The sequence below is a fragment of the Staurois parvus genome, unplaced genomic scaffold (assembly GCF_062004578.1).
Source record: "Staurois parvus isolate SC_StPar_1 unplaced genomic scaffold, SC_StPar_1.0 ptg000569l, whole genome shotgun sequence".
Lineage (NCBI taxonomy): Eukaryota > Metazoa > Chordata > Amphibia > Anura > Ranidae > Staurois > Staurois parvus.
In genome coordinates, this window is record NW_028318365.1 from 523014 (window position 1) to 540252 (window position 17239).

At 45.1% G+C, this 17239-nt stretch overlaps 2 protein-coding genes across 2 annotated transcripts in view; both read right to left on the reverse strand.

The window, feature by feature from the left end:
* Nucleotides 1-1057: 1057 nt before the first annotated feature.
* LOC149450631 (uncharacterized) overlaps nucleotides 1058-17239 on the reverse strand; it is a 66251-nt gene continuing 50069 nt past the window's right edge. The window contains 1 exon segment of the mRNA XM_089691692.1: nucleotides 1058-2910. Within this exon segment, the coding sequence (XP_089547818.1) occupies nucleotides 1848-2910 (1063 nt within the window). The 3' untranslated portion in view covers nucleotides 1058-1847.
* Nucleotides 12102-17064, reverse strand: LOC149450632 (uncharacterized). The gene is made up of 4 exons (XM_089691671.1): nucleotides 16900-17064; nucleotides 12589-12723; nucleotides 12379-12502; nucleotides 12102-12262 (listed from the first exon to the last, which is right to left on the reverse strand). The coding sequence occupies exons 1-4, from the start codon at nucleotides 17062-17064 to the stop codon at nucleotides 12102-12104; spliced, it is 585 nt and encodes a 194-aa protein (XP_089547797.1).

Consider the following 17239-nt stretch of genomic DNA (forward strand, 5'->3'; position numbering starts at 1 on the left):
TAAGTGTAAACATAAATAAATAAAGTTCATAAAGTGCAAAAACGTGCTGATGAATCCATATTCCAGTAAACTGGTGACTGGATGAGAATCGAGATGGTGATCGTTAGAACACTTCAAGTAGAATAGTGATTCTGGTGACTGGGAAGCAGGAATATTGGAAAAAACTCCAGTGCAGGGGTGGACTGACCATTTGGAAACTCGGGCACTGCCTGAGGGTCCGGGGACAGTAGGGGGCCCCATGAGATGCGCCTGGTACCTTTTTCATAGGCTTTTTTGAGTTTGGGCAAGGATACAGGGGCCCCATGATCCCCTATTGCCCAGGGGCCCCATGAGTTGTCAGTCCACCCCTGCTCCAGTGCTCGTGACTTCAGATGGTGATAGATTGGTATGTTCTTGCTCTTACCGGAAGTTATATGCACATGTAACAATACCCTCCAAACAGGACCCTGGTGGTCATCATGGATGTGGTCGGGGCAGAAGGGGGCTCCACTGGCACACACACAGCAGGGGGAGCACTCCAGACATTGCTAACGGACCAATCCATTACAGGGAGTGGGGGAGGAACTGCTCCTTAATATCCAATCCAGCCAAGGTACACCGATACTGTCAGATGTTACTCTTCCACCTTCCACGGCTCAGTAATCAGCCACCACACATGGATATTATAGTGTAGGAACTCTGTAATAGATATGGGCAAAGAATCCAAATATTGATGCCAAAAAATCAAACTTACATATGCAGTGATAAAGATGGCCGCCGGACCAACATGCGGTCTCGGCGGCGTGACGTCAGCATGGCAAGGCTCCTCTCTTACGCGTTTCATGCAACAACACGTTATCAAAGGGATAGCCTTGCCGCTGTCCGCTATTTATAGCTCCCGCGCGCATGCGTGACGCGGGCGCCATTTTGTGGAAGTCTGGCAAAGGAAGCCGGACAAAACTGAACCGCTTAGGGAAAACCACTCAGCCCACCAGGGAATGCAATACAAAGGAATGAATAATAAATGCTGAACAATAGGATGATAAATAAAGGACACAAATAAAAGCGGCTAAAGAAATAAATGACTATACATAACGGCCGCCATTTTATTGAAGGATAACAATATTAATTATAGGGATAATACAGGAGACGGTCTCCATTTTGTTGTAGACCCCTAAAATGATATGGAAGAATGAATGTATATATAAAATAATGAATAATAATACTCTGCCAATTATAGGGAGTGTGCCAGCTGGGATTATAATATACAATGTATACATAACAACATGATGTCATCAAACTAGATACAGCGTATTGCCATTCACCTGGAGGACCTCAAGTGCCATAATGTTATAACAACAAAACAATTGGATTACAGAGCCATTATAATATTAAACGTGTCTGATAAAAAGATACTTTATTATTACACATATAAGAGATGAAGAGTGTATAGAAAAGACAACAATATGTAATACTCAGAGCCAATTAAAACATAAAATATTAAATTCCAAACATATGGAAATAGTAAATAAAAATATGGAAAAAGTAAAACCATCATCTTTATTCAGTGTGTAGGGCAGGACTCCATTTTTATTCTTCTCCTGCCATTAATGGCCAACCCGGTCCCACACTTCATCCATGTCTTTGGGGACCTCTGATCTCCTTATGGACTGTTTCTTCCATGATGAAGATCAGCCATGGAGTATATCTGAGGTGTATATCAGGGTGTGCTTCTTCCCCACATGAGAGCTGGGATGTCCAGCAACATTCATCTAGAAGACATTTCCCGCACTCAAGGCACTAATACACCTCCAGGGTTGTGTGGGACCCCTGATGTACAGGAAGACAGGATGTCAGTGAGGAACATTTTAATCACTCAGGACTGGAAAGTGGCTTCTCAACCATGTGAGATCTCTGATTTCTGGAAAGACTGGACTTCGCAATAAAACATTTCCCACACTCAGGACAGGAAAGTTATTTCTCCTCGTGTGCGATTTTTGATGTTTATAAAGATAGGACTTCTGTGAAAAACATTTCCCGCACTCAGGACAGGAATACGGCTTCTCCCCTGTGTGAGATCTCTTATGTCTATAAAGACTGGACTTCTCTGAAAAACATTTCCTGCACTCAGAACAAGAGTACGGCTTCTCCCCCGTGTGAGATCTCTGATGTTTATGAAGATAGGACTTCTCTGAAAAGCATTTCCCGCACTCAGGACAGGAATACGACTTCTCCCTCGTATGAGATCTCTGATGTCTACGAAGATAGGACTTCAATGAAAAGCATTTCCCGCACTCAGGACAGGAATACGGCTTCTCCTCTGTGTGAGATCTCTGATGTGTGTAAAGATTGAACTTCACTGAAAAACATTTCCCGCACTCAGGACAGGAATGTGGCTTCTCCCCCGTGTGAGATCTCTGATGTGTGTAAAGACTGGACTTCTTTGAAAAACATTTTGCACACTTAGAACAGGAATACGGCTTCTCCCCCGTGTGAGATCTTTTATGCACATGCTTCTCCCTCGTATGAGATCTCTGATGTTTACGAAGATAGGACTTCAATGAAAAACATTTCCTGCACTCAGGACAGGAATACGGCTTCTCCTCTGTGTGAGATCTCTGATGTGTGTAAAGACTGGACTTCTGTGAAAAACATTTCCCGCACTCAGGACAGGAATGTGGCTTCTCCCCTGTGTGACACCTCTGATGTGTGTAAAGATTGGACTTCTTTGAAAAACATTTCCCGCACTCAGAACAGGAATACGGCTTCTCCCCCGTGTGAGATCTCTGATGTGTGTAAAGACTGGACTTCTGTGAAAAACATTTCCCGCACTCAGAACAGGAATACGGCTTTTCCCCCGTGTGAGATCTTTTATGCACATTAAGATGGGATTTAGAAGGGAAACCCTTCCCGCACTCAGTACAGGAGAACCTCTTCCCAGTTGGAAGGCTGGCCCGGTCCCGCACAGTCTGAGGTTCCTCAGGATACAAGGAATCCGATGGTCCATCTACACTGGGTGGTGCCGGATGGACATTGGAGGGAGCCGGGTTTTCTCCTGGACTATACTGTGTGATGTCCTCATCTTCTACTTTCCAGTCTGGAGACAAAGTGAGACAATCCTCGGAGGTTTTCCTCATCTCCCGGCCATGGACTAAAATACAAAGACAAAGAGGATTACTAGACAGGAGCTGATTGGTTCCCCCAAACCAGGACTCCGCCCACATCAGGCAGCTTGGTCTCTGAGGAGCTTACAATTCCACCCTCAAGGGAACTAGGAAATGTCTCCTCTGATCTCCTACCAGGTCATTTCTTTATTCATGGACCTTAGTCAGAGAGTGAGGAAACAACCAGAACTGTCTTTTATAGGAGGGACAGTGATGAGGGGATTATAGGACGAGGGTCCCCACCCCCTCTATCACTCATCGCCATCTTCCCAACACAAGAAGTACTGCACTTCCTTATTTAGTCCATGATTTAGTCATGAAGAACAGCGGGGCTGAGCCCCACCAGAGGTCAGAGAGTGAGGATGGGGGGAGAACAACCAAGATGAAGACTGGACTGATCCTGAAAACCACCATCATTGGGGTATTGACTCCTCCCTCATTATCACTTTCTGTTTAAGGGTCCAAAGTTGGAGGATGTTATCACATTATTATCACCATGTAAAAGTCTGTGCTCCAATCACATCATCTGATATAAAATGTCCAGCTGGGAGGAAATGGGGGGAACAAAAGAGAATCCATATTATGTGTATATATAGCAGTGGGGGGAGGGGGAGAGCAGAAGTCAGGAGTATGTAATGTACAACATAGAGTATATAGTGCAGGGGTCAGGAGTATGTAATGTACAACATAGAGTATATAGTGCAGGGGTCAGGAGTATGTAATGTACAACATAGAGTATATAGTGCAGGGGTCAGGAGTATATAGTGCAGGGGTCAGGAGTATGTAATGTACAACATAGAGTATATAGTGCAGGGGTCAGGAGTATGTAATGTACAACATAGAGTATATAGTGCAGGGGTCAGGAGTATGTAATGTACAACATAGAGTATATAGTGCAGAGGTCAGGAGTATGTAATGTACAACATAGAGTATATAGTGCAGGGGTCAGGAGGATGTAATGTACAACATAGAGTATATAGTGCAAAGGTCAGGAGGATGTAATGTACAACATAGAGTATATAGTGCAGGGGTCAGGAGGATGTAATGTACAACATAGAGTATATAGTGCAAAGGTCAGGAGTATGTAATGTACAACATAGAGTATATAGTGCAGGGGTCAGGAGTATGTAATGTACAACATAGAGTATATAGTGCAGGGGTCAGGAGTATGTAATGTACAACATAGAGTATATAGTGCAGGGGTCAGGAGTATGTAATGTACAACATAGAGTATATAGTGCAGGGGTCAGGAGTATGTAATGCATAACAGAGTATATAGTGCAAAGGTCAGGAGGATGTAATGTACAACATAGAGTATATAGTGCAGGGGTCAGGAGGATGTAATGTACAACATAGAGTATATAGTGCAAAGGTCAGGAGGATGTAATGTACAACATAGAGTATATAGTGCAGGGGTCAGGAGTATGTAATGTACAACATAGAGTATATAGTGCAGAGGTCAGGAGTATGTAATGTACAACATAGAGTATATAGTGCAGGGGTCAGGACTATGTAATGTACAACATAGAGTATATAGTGCAGGGGTCAGGAGTATGTAATGTACAACATAGAATATATAGTGCAGGGGTCAGGAGTATGTAATGTACAACATAGAGTATATAGTGCAGGGGTCAGGAGTATGTAATGTACAACATAGAATATATAGTGCAGGGGTCAGGAGTATGTAATGTACAACATAGAGTATATAGTGCAAAGGTCAGGAGGATGTAATGTACAACATAGAGTATATAGTGCAGGGGTCAGGAGGATGTAATGTACAACATAGAGTATATAGTGCAAAGGTCAGGAGGATGTAATGTACAACATAGAGTATATAGTGCAGGGGTCAGGAGTATGTAATGTACAACATAGAGTATATAGTGCAGGGGTCAGGAGTATGTAATGTACAACATAGAGTATATAGTGCAGGGGTCAGGAGTATGTAATGTACAACATAGAGTATATAGTGCAGGGGTCAGGAGGATGTAATGTACAACATAGAGTATATAGTGCAAAGGTCAGGAGGATGTAATGTACAACATAGAGTATATAGTGCAGGGGTCAGGAGGATGTAATGTACAACATAGAGTATATAGTGCAGGGGTCAGGAGGATGTAATGTACAACATAGAGTATATAGTGCAAAGGTCAGGAGGATGTAATGTACAACATAGAGTATATAGTGCAGGGGTCAGGAGTATGTAATGTACAACATAGAGTATATAGTGCAGAGGTCAGGAGTATGTAATGTACAACATAGAGTATATAGTGCAGGGGTCAGGACTATGTAATGTACAACATAGAGTATATAGTGCAGGGGTCAGGAGTATGTAATGTACAACATAGAATATATAGTGCAGGGGTCAGGAGTATGTAATGTACAACATAGAGTATATAGTGCAGGGGTCAGGAGTATGTAATGTACAACATACAGTATAAAGTGCAGGGGTCAGGAGTATGTAATGTACAACATAGAGTATATAGTGCAGGGGTCAGGAGGATGTAATGTACAACATAGAGTATATAGTGCAAAGGTCAGGAGGATGTAATGTACAACATAGAGTATATAGTGCAGGGGTCAGGAGTATGTAATGTACAACATAGAGTATATAGTGCAGGGGTCAGGAGTATGTAATGTACAACATAGAGTATATAGTGCAGGGGTCAGGAGGATGTAATGTACAACATAGAGTATATAGTGCAGGGGTCAGGAGTATGTAATGTACAACATAGAGTATATAGTGCAGGGGTCAGGAGTATGTAATGTACAACATAGAGTATATAGTGCAGGGGTCAGGAGTATGTAATGCACAACAGAGTATATAGTGCAGGGGTCAGGAGTATGTAATGTACAACATAGAGTATATAGTGCAGAGGACAGGAGTATGTAATGTACAACATAGAGTATATAGTGCAGGGGTCAGGAGTATGCAATATACAACAGAGTATATAGTGCAGGGGTCAGGAGTATGGAATGTACAACATAGAGTATATAGTGCAGGGGTCAGGACTATAGAATGTACAACATAGAGTATATAGTGAATGGGGTCAGGAGTATGTAATGTACAACAAAGTATATAGTGCAGGGGTCAAGAGAATGTAATGCACAACATAGAGTATATAGTGCAGGGGTCAGGAGTATGTAATGTACAACATAGAGTATATAGTGCAGGGGTCAGGAGTATGTAATGTACAACATAGTGTATATAGTTCAGGGGTCAGGAGTATGTAATGTACAACATAGAGTATATAGTGCAGGGGTCAGGAGGATGTAATGTACAACATAGAGTATATAGTGCAGGGGTCAGGAGTATGTAATGTACAACATAGAGTATATAGTTCAGGGGTCAGTATAATGTAATGTACAACATAGAATATATAGTGCAGGGGTCAGGAGTATGTCATATACAACATATAGTGTGTAGTGCAGGGGTCAAAAGTATGTAATGTACAACAAAGTATATAGTGCAGGGCTCAGGAGAATGTAATGTACAACATAAAGTATATAGTTCAGGTGTCAGTAGAGTATAATGTACAACATAGAATGTATAGTTCAGGGGTCAGGAGTATGTAATGCACAACAGAGTATATAGTGCAGGGGTCAGGAGTATGTAATGTACAACATAGAGTATATAGTGCAGGGGTCAGGAGTATGTAATGTACAACATAGAGTATATAGTGCAGGGGTCAGGAGTATGTAATGTACAACATGGAGTATATAGTGCAGGGGTCAGGAGTATGTAATGTACAACATAGAGTATATAGTGCAGGGGTCAGGAGTATGTAATGTACAACATAGAGTATATAGTGAGGGGTCAGGAGTATGTAATGTACAACATAGAGTATATAGTGCAGGGGTCAGGAGTATGTAATGTACAACATAGAGTATATAGTGCAGGGGTCAGGAGTATGTAATGTACAACATAGAGTATATAGTGCAGGGGTCAGGAGGATGTAATGTACAACATAGAGTATATAGTGCAGGGGTCAGTACTATGGAATGCACAACAGAGTATATAGTGCAGGGGTCAGGAGTATATAATGTACAACATAGAGTATATAGTGCAGGGGTCAGGAGTATATAATGTACAACATAGAGTATATAGTGCAGGGGTCAGGAGTATGTAATGTACAACATAAAGTATATAGTGCAGGGGTCACAGAGTGTGTCATGCACAACAGAGTATATAGTTCAGGGGTCAGGAGTATGTAATGTGCAACATAGAGTACGCCACCACACGCTAGACTATCTGCAACCATGCGCCCCAAGAAACCTTTCACCTCCCTCACTTGTCCGCCACTCCATTTACCCTCCTAAAATGCCACCAGTACTCATCCTCCTCATACTCCTCTCCTCCGTTCCCAAAATCTCTTTTCTTTATCCCTCTACTCTTCACAAACAACTATACATTGCACTCTCACTGCTTCCATCTCCTTCTACAGCTCACACCACCTCCCCCTGATACTCCACTCTCCCACTGACCCAAACACCACCACTAGCAGACTCACACGCTCTTGTACATCCCGCTCCCATGCCACCTTTCTCACCCTTCTCCTAACCGGGGGGGACATCTCCCGAACCCTGGTCCCTCACAACCTCGCTCACCCACTAGGCACCCTCCTACTTCCACAACCTGCCACAACCCCCTCAATCTAATACCTGTCCCCCTGCTCCTCACAACCACCCCTGCATTCTTGTGTGCATACCTTGAACGCCCAATTGGTTTACAACAAACTCACCACCATCCACAACCTCTTTGTCTCCCACTCCCTCAACCTCCTAGTGATCACCAAAACCTGGATCCAAGCCACTGACTCTACCTCCCCTGCGGCACTCTCCTATGGAGGTCTCATCTGGACCCACTCAACCAGACCCAGCGTTTGAAGAGGTGGTGGGGTTGGTATGCTCCTGTAACCGCTGAGCACCTTCCAAGTCCTCCCAAACCCCCCCTCTCTATCCCTCTCTTCCTTTGAGGTCCACTGCATCTGACTATTCTCCCCCACCCCTCTGAGGATTGCTGTAATCTATCGGCCTCCTGGACCCGTGTCCCGCTTCCTTGATGACTTCTCCGCCTGGTTACCCTTCTTTCTCTCCTCAGAGCTACCCACCATCATCCTTGGAGACTTCAACATCCCTATCAATAACCCGGCTACATCCCAACTCCTCCACTTAACCTCTTCTTTTGCACTCGCACAGTGTATACAGTCCACAACTCACTCCGACGGGAACACCCTGGACCTTGTGTTCTCTCATCTCTGCACTCCCCACAACCTCACAAACACCCCCTTTCCCCTCTCTGACCACAACCTCATCACCTTCTCCATCTCCTCGTCTTCTAACACCTATCCCTTCAAACGTCAAACTGTTACCAGCCGAAGCCTCCGCAACCTGAACCCTGCCCCCTTCCACTCTGCAGCTGACCAACTTTACGACAGTATCCTTCCCCTGTCCTGCCCTGACCTGGCCACTACGGTTTATAACAACTCGCTGTCAGCCGCTCGACTCCTTAGCACCCCTAACCACACGAAGCATTAGACCCCGACTTCTCCAACCCTGGCACAATGACCATACCAAAAATCTCAAACAATGCAGTCGTGCGCTGGAGCACGATCCCAACAAGCATTCACCTGATACAAATCCGCCTTCCTCATCTACACTTCCTCCCTCTACGCTGCCAAGCAAGCCTACTTTGTAACCCTCATCAATACCCTCTCCAGTTCTCACCGGCTCTTCTCTACTTTTAACTCTCTACTCTCTCCTCCCCACCTCCACCCAGTACCTCACTCACCGCTCACGAGATTGCTAACCACTTCCAAAACAAGATCAACGCAATCCGTAGGGACATCACCACTGCTCTGACTTCCACCCCACCTGGCCTCCCTCACACGAAAACCCCCTCAACACTCCTCTCCTCTGACCTCGCAACTGTCCAGACCTCCACCCCACCTAACATCCCTCACACTAAAACCCCCTCAACATTCCACTCCTTCGACCTTGATACCACTGAAGAGGTCACTAAGGTCTTCTCTGAAGCCTTGACCCTGTCCCCACACAACTCCTACGATCACCCTCCTCCTCCATCCAATGCTCCCTCACTCACATCTTTAATCTCTCCCTCTCTACTGGAGCATTGCCCTCCCCTCTGAAGCATGCGCACATCACCCCCATACTTAAAAAACCCTCCCTGGATCCAACCAACCTTAACAACCTCAGACCCATCTCCCTGCTGCCATTTACATCCAAACTCCTCAAGCACTTGGTCTATAATGGCCTGAGTTCCCACCTCACCAACAACAACCTCCTTGATCCCCTACAGTCTGGCTTCCATCCCCTACACTCCACCGAAACCGCCTTACTCAAACTCACCAACGACCTGCTAACCGCCAAAGCCAAAGGCCACTACTTAGTGCTCCTACTCCTCGACCTCTCCGCGGCTTTCGACATGGTTGACCACCCCCTCTATATAACTATACTCTCTTGGCCTCAGACTCCGCTCTCTCCTGCTCTCTTCCTATCTATCCCAGCGCTCCTTCGGTGTTACCTATAATGCTGCCATCTCCTCTTCACTCCCCCTCTCTGTTGGGGTCCCTCAAGGCTCTGTCCTCGGGCCCCTTCTCTTCTCCATCTACACCTCCTCCCTTGGCCAGCTGATACACTCCCACAGCTTCAACTACCATCTCTACGCCGACGACACACAAATCTCTCTACCCCTCACCTCACCCCTTCAGTCTCCGCCTGAATAACTAGCCTACTGAATGACATATCAGCTTGGATGTCACTCCACTTCCTCAAATTAATCCTTTCCAAAACTGAGCTCCTAGTTTTCCCCCCAGCCCGCGCCCCCCCCCTAACTTATCCATCACGACCAACAATGCCACCATCAGTCCCACCCACAAGCCAGAGTACTAGGCGTCATTCTAGACTCCAATCTGTCTTTCCAGCCCCAGGTCCAATTGATGACAAATTCATGCAGACTCCAGCTCCGCAACATCTCCAAAATACATCCATTCCTAACTCCAGAAACCACAAAGCAGCTCATTCACTCCCTTATCATATCATGACTTGACTACTGCAACTCCCTCCTCACCAGCTTACCTCACCACAGGCTATCCCCGCTTCAGTCTATCCTGAATACTGCAGCCAGACTCATCCACTTCACTAACCACTCTGTATCCACCACCCCCCTCTGCCAATCCCTCCACTGGCTTCCGATTGCCCAACACATAAAATTCAAATTACTAACATTGACGTACAAAGCTATTGATAATACCGCCCCAAACCACATCACCAATCTGATATCCAAATACCACACAAAACATACTCTCTGCTCCTCACAAGACCTCCTACTCTCTTGTTCCCTGGTCTCCTCCTCCCATGCCCGGCTCCAGGACTTCTCCATCCTCTGGAACTCACTACCCCAATCCATCAGACTGTCACCAACCCTCCTCACCTTTAGGCGCGCCCTGAAAACCCATCTCTTCAAAGAAGCCTACATCGCCCTCACCTAATTGCCGAGCTCCTCCACTCTTCCTACCACTCCATCCCCCACAGCTATCTCCTCCTGTACCACCATCCCCTCCCTCCTACATTGTAAGCTCCAAGGAGCAGGGCCCTCGAACCCCTCGTGTATTGTATTGTTACTGTACTGTCACGTGTATTGTCTCCCATTATAATGTACAGCGCTGAGCAAACTATTGGCGCTATATACTGTATAAAAAAATAATAATAGAGTATATAGTGCAGGGGTCAGGAGTATGTAATGTACAACATAGAGTATATAGTGCAGGGGTCAGGAGTATGTAATGTACAACATAGAGTATATAGTGCAGGGGTCAGGAGTATGTAATGTACAACATAGAGTACATAGTGCAGGGGTCAGGAGTATGTAATGTACAACATAGAGTATATAGTGCAGGGGTCAGGAGTATGTAATGTACAACATAGAGTATATAGTGCAGGGGTCAGGAGTATGTAATGTACAACATAGAGTATATAGTGCAGGGGTCAGGAGTATGTAATGTACAACATAGAGTATATAGTGCAGGGGTCAGGAGTATGTAATGTACAACATAGAGTATATAGTGCAGGGGTCAGGAGTATGTAATGTACAACATAGAGTACATAGTGCAGGGGTCAGGAGTATGTAATGTACAACATAGAGTATATAGTGCAGGGGTCAGGAGAATGTAATGTACAACATAGAGTATATAGTGCAGGGGTCAGGAGTATGTAATGTACAATATAAATTATACAGTGTAAGGGTCAGGACTCATAATATTGGTATTCAGTAATCAGTGGAAGCTTAAATGTTTACTGTAGACAAGTTGCAGAGATCCCACACCGCTGCCTCCCATCTCCTGAGACTGCACTCAGTGACTTGGGTCTGAGACTATACAGACATATCCCTCCACCCGGCACAGCCAGCAGATAACAGAGCAAGGAACCCTGGGAGAATTGTTCTGCCTGAGATCTTACTAGACCCGGACATGGGGAAGAAGATCCAAACCATATACCCCAGGTGCCTAGGTCTAGTAACACTTATGGTGAAAATCAACATTTTGCCTCCAGCTGATCCCCAGAATCTCCATAAATCCAGTCTAGAGACATAAATTGTGTCTGCAGCACAGAGAAGGAAGATTATCCGAGAGAAATCCAGGAATACAGGACGGGGAACACAGCTCAGGAAAGTGACCAGGGGATTACAGGCTGATATCACCCAGTCCCCGCCCTACTCTGGACCAATCAGTGAGCAGTATGGGTGGAGGAATGGATTTAGTGTTCATGACCCACTTGTGCTGATCTCTGTAGGAGTGTCCTCCTCTATAAATGTCCCCATTATTCCATCCTCCTCCATAGACTGCTGATCATCCCTCACATACGCCTCTTCTTCTTCTGCTTTCACCTCAAATTCTATATCGATTGGATCTCCACTCTAAATCAAGGAAAGGAGAGAAAATATCACCTAACAAATCCACACATCACCCCTAAAAGTCCATGTTCTAGATGCTCCATCCCACCAACCTTGTGATACTGAGGGATGGTGTGACCTTCCTGTGTGGAATCCCGGGAATACAGAGGACGGGGACATCTCTCTGGTGGGTTCCCATGACTGGATCCATCTGTAGGAAACACACACACTGACTGAATCCATTGTTTCTATGTGTTTATCAGATGATGGGGGATCTAGGTGGATCCTCCGTACTGCTCTCTCCTTTACAATAAAGTCTCCTCTTACCCGGTGATGTGAGGGGCGGCTGATTGTCCATCATGACGTCCTTGTAGAGATCCTTGTGTCCTTCTAAATACTCCCACTCCTCCATGGAGAAATAGACAGTGACACCCTGACACCTTATAGGAACCTGACACACACAATGATACAGTCACCATCCAGACACATCCCTTGTCTGTTACTGGAGAATGTCCCAGAATTCCCGGCACCGCTCACCTCTCCTGTCAGCAGCTCCATCATCTTCTTGGTGACTTCTAGAATCTTCTGCATGTTGTGTCTCTCAGGGTTTAGGGAGTCACATGGAGGCACTGTGATGGTCATATGATCACCTGACTTCAGAAGAGGAAATCTCTGTATTGAGGAACCAATAGGAATATCATGTTAGACTCCCAGAATCCTCCTCACCTCTCCGGTCAGGTCTGTGTGATGTCATGTGACCTCCCAGAATCCTCCTCACCTCTCCGGTCAGGTCTGTGTTTTATTAATAGAGATAAGAGTGATGTCATGTGACCTCCCAGAATCCTCCTCACCTCTCCGGTCAGGTCTGTGTTTTATTAATAGAGATAAGGACAGCACAGTGGCTAAATGGTTAGCACTTCCGCCTGGTAGTACTAGGGTCGCTGGTTTGAATCCCAGCCACGGCACCACCTGCCTGGAGTTTGCATGTTCTCCCTGTGCCTGCGTGGGTTTCCTCCGGTTTCCTCCCACACTCCAAAGACATGCTGGTAGGTGAATTGGATCCTCTCTAAATTGGTCCTAGTATGTATGTGTATGTATGAATGTGAGTTAGGGACCTTAGATTGTACATCCCTTCAGGGTTAGGGACTGATGTGAATGTACAATATATATGTAAAGCGCTGCACAAATTGACGGCGCTATATAAGTACCTTAAATAAATAAGAGTGATGTCACGTGACCTCCCAGAATCCTCCTCACCTCTCCGGTCAGGTCTGTGTTTTATTAATAGAGATAAGAGTGATGTCATGTGACCTCCCAGAATCCTCCTCACCTCTCCGGTCAGGTCTGTGTTTTATTAATAGAGATGAGAGTGTTGTCATGTGACCTCCCAGAATCCTCCTCACCTCTCCGGTCAGGTCTGTGTTTTATTAATAGAGATAAGAGTGATATCATGTGACCTCCCAGAATCCTCCTCACCTCTCCGGTCAGCAGGTAGATGATCTCCAGGGTGAGGTTTAGTATCTTCTCAGTCATGTGACTCCGGTCCTCCTCCATCCTCATTGGTGCCATCATGTGATCTATACAGGTCTCCTTGTAGATGGATAACTTTGGGAAATGAAAGTAAGAATGATTTGGATGGTATTGGTCACACAATAATAGGATGTGGATGTGAGGGGGGAATAGGAGGGTTGCTGGACATGTAAGGACTACTCCCCCCATGGGAAGACATTTAGTTTGGACTGTTTAGTGTTTGTTACATCTTGAAGGACCTGGCACCCTCTTGTCCTGTCGGATCAGAAATCCCCTTTTCTCTGTTGGGTTTGTTTTGTTTCTGAACTGGTTTGCAGCTGAATCAGGACTCCTCTAAGAACAAGTGCTGACTGAGTGAAGGAATGTCCTTCTCTATGTTACTTGATATTCCAGAACATATCACATGACCAGTGAGACAATAACATGGTTAAGATTGCTGGTTCTGTACGGTCGGGAAAAAAAGTACAGGTGGGGGGGCACCACAGACCCAGAGACCTCCCCTCCTTCCGAGTCCCCTGAGCCCTCCAGCCCCCTATTCCCCCAAAGCCCTGCAGCCTGACTACCCCCTAAAAGGTCCCAGATTCCCCCTTCAGGGGCCCTAAAGTCCTTCAGCTTTACTAAACCCTCACAGCTTCTCAGCTCCTCTACTTCCCTCAGACCCCTCAGTATTTCCCTCCCTCTGACACCAATGATGGAACATATTCTTCATGGCCGGCTGGGGAATGTTTCCTTCCTCCTGAGCAGCAATGTAAGGGGCTCTATGCTCCATACTCCTGACCCCGGCACTCCATCATTGTGTTGGCTGCATAGTGTAATGATTGCCCATTGGCTGCCTGTGTAGTGTCATCATTGCCCTTTGTAGGCCATGTATGGTCAGGATGGTCCTTGTCTTGTCTATTTATTGTCAGTGCTGTTTGTTTAGAGGACCATATTACTAGAATTTATCTCCACAATGAGGAGAATGTTCCGGCCCCGGAAGTGGGGGAATGTTCTGCCCCTGAAAGGGTTAATCTGGGTTCCCACACTATATATGTGTGTATCATCATCAGCTGGAGATAAAAGACGTCACAGTGACTATGGAGGAAGAGGACGGACGTGATCGTGGAGGAAGAGGATGGACGTGACTATGGAGGGAGAGGACGGACGTGACTATGGAGGAAGAGGACTGACATGACTATGGAGGAGGATGGACATGACTATGGAGGAAGAGGACGGACGTGACTATGGAGGAAGAGGACGGACGTGACTGTGGAGGAAGAGGACGGACGTGACTGTGGAGGAAGAGGATGGACGTGACGGGAGTTACTGGGTGTAAATAGGAAATAACATCTTATTACCTCCTCTGCTGCTACTTCTGGTACCGTCTATTTTATACTTCAAAACCACCTGGAACTTCCTGCCTGACATCACTTCCTGTCTTTACCTGACATCACTTCCTGTTTGTCTTCCATAGAGAAGTCCTGTCTGGGAAGAAGTGAGATCACCACCTTCTGGAACTCAGAGGAACTGCAGCCCCGAGAAACATCTGTAAGGCTCTGTTCACAGCTTTGTAGTTTGCTTTTTGTTCTTTTTGCAGTGCTTTTCGCAGTTCATTTTGAGTTTTTTATGTGTTTTTGATATGTTTGTAATAGAGAATGTCACCAGCACACCGAGGATCACCAATATGGGGCCAAAAGTTTTAATGAACGATCACATAGTTACAGCAAGGCAATGTATCGGAGTCTCGCAGGAAGCCTTCATCAGGCATGTGACGGAGGGGTCATGCGAGTCTCCAAAGCATTGCCTTGCTGTAACTATGTGATCGTTCATTAAAACTTTTGGCCCCATATTGGTGATCCTCGGTGTGCTGGTGACATTCTCCCTCGCTGATACTGTTCAGTTCCAGCCGACGGTCGCTGCAGCACCCACTTATACACACAGCCATTTTTAATGCAGGAACGTGTGCGTTTGGATTGTACACTTGCACTTTGATACGTTTGTGATACCTTTAAGGTGCATTTTGCAGTTTTTTTCAGTTTTCAAAGTGGAATTTTTTTTTTTTGGCTGGGCAGAATAAAAATGCAAAAATGTACAACCATGCAATTCAAGAGATTCTCCATTGAACTCTATTGTAGAAAATTTGCTGCATTTTGCTTTTTAAAAAGTCCCGGGCCCTTTCCAAACACACAGCAGCTCAAAAAAGCCTAGATGTGAACATGGCCCATAGGAAGCCATGTTAAGTGGACTGTTGTGCATGTCTGAGAAAAGCAAAAAGCACTAAAAACGCATTGGTGTGAATGGAGCCTGAATAATCATTCCTGTAAAATATCTGCCTTACACGGCTACCAGGGAAATTCATATATAACACAAGATAAGGAAGAACAAATCATTCTAGTTCTTATGGAACCAACACTTTAACAAAGATATTTTATTACATATAGAAAATACATTAAAACAGATTCCCTCTGAAATCAAATCTTTTTGGTGAAGAAAATGTAAAAATATTCTTTAAAGTATAAAAATATCTATCAATCCACTGATAATGAAGATGTTAGACATACATGACAAGGATGTAATGGTCACAGAGGAATGGTGGTGGAGATCTCTCAAAGTAAGAACACTTCCTTGAATGGTTCTATAAATAAAGAATGAATCCTGGAGGGAATAAAGCTGTAAAGCAATAAATAATATATAAACTGGGCCATCCACTTCATCCATAAAGACATTGTGATTGAAGATCTTCTAGATCACATAGAAGGAGGACTCATCCATGATTTCATACATTTGTTTGGAAGGATAGAACAATCCTCAGAAGGGAACATGTAGGATGACAGGAAAGGCTCCTGACTGGTGAGATCCTCCAAACATAATGATGACATCCATGAACTGGAGCGAGCTCGTTGGGGTGATAAAGCCAATCTGGAAACACTGTGTAGACGTTCTCCAAGAACTCAGCACACTCCAGGTGTGGAGAAAGCCTCCAGGTGGGTTTAGCCTGTCATTTATCATAGATACAAACACACTGTAACCGGGATGGATCACTATGCCATTTGCTCTCTTTTTTAGTCTGCTGGCATAGCTGTGTCCAAATTCGATAGATCTGTACCTATGATCCGCTGTGCTTTATTTCTCCTCCCGAGACCGACACTTCCTATCCTCCACCCCACAGCCATCATACTACACTGCAGTGTGGATGGGAAGAATACTCTCCATGGTGCAATGATAGAAACTGACCAGAATTCCTGGACACCAAAACACCAATCATATGAATGTGGAACTCTTTGGTGTAATCCTCTTTGGACATACTGCAAAAAGTTCTGCAATGCCTTCTCTTCTCACCTTGGAACTCCTATCTGAAGATATCCACCTGTAAACTTGTACACAAAGGGCATTTACTCTGTCAAAGATCTGCTGAACAACACTTACATAAGAACGTTTCAGGATCCCAGCCTCACTTATTTTCTGGACCAGAAAGACTTCTACAAATTCCTCAGAATTAGACATATGCTATCTCACCTGCACTGGTGTGAGAACACTCAGCCCATGGGCCTCATAACACTCTTCAACAGCTCTACACCTTCCAGCTCCCATCTCTCTACCTTCTACCACCTACTCCAAAAACAAACTCATACAACCAAACTCCCAACGATGGGATTCTGGAACTCTAATTCTCTATCTT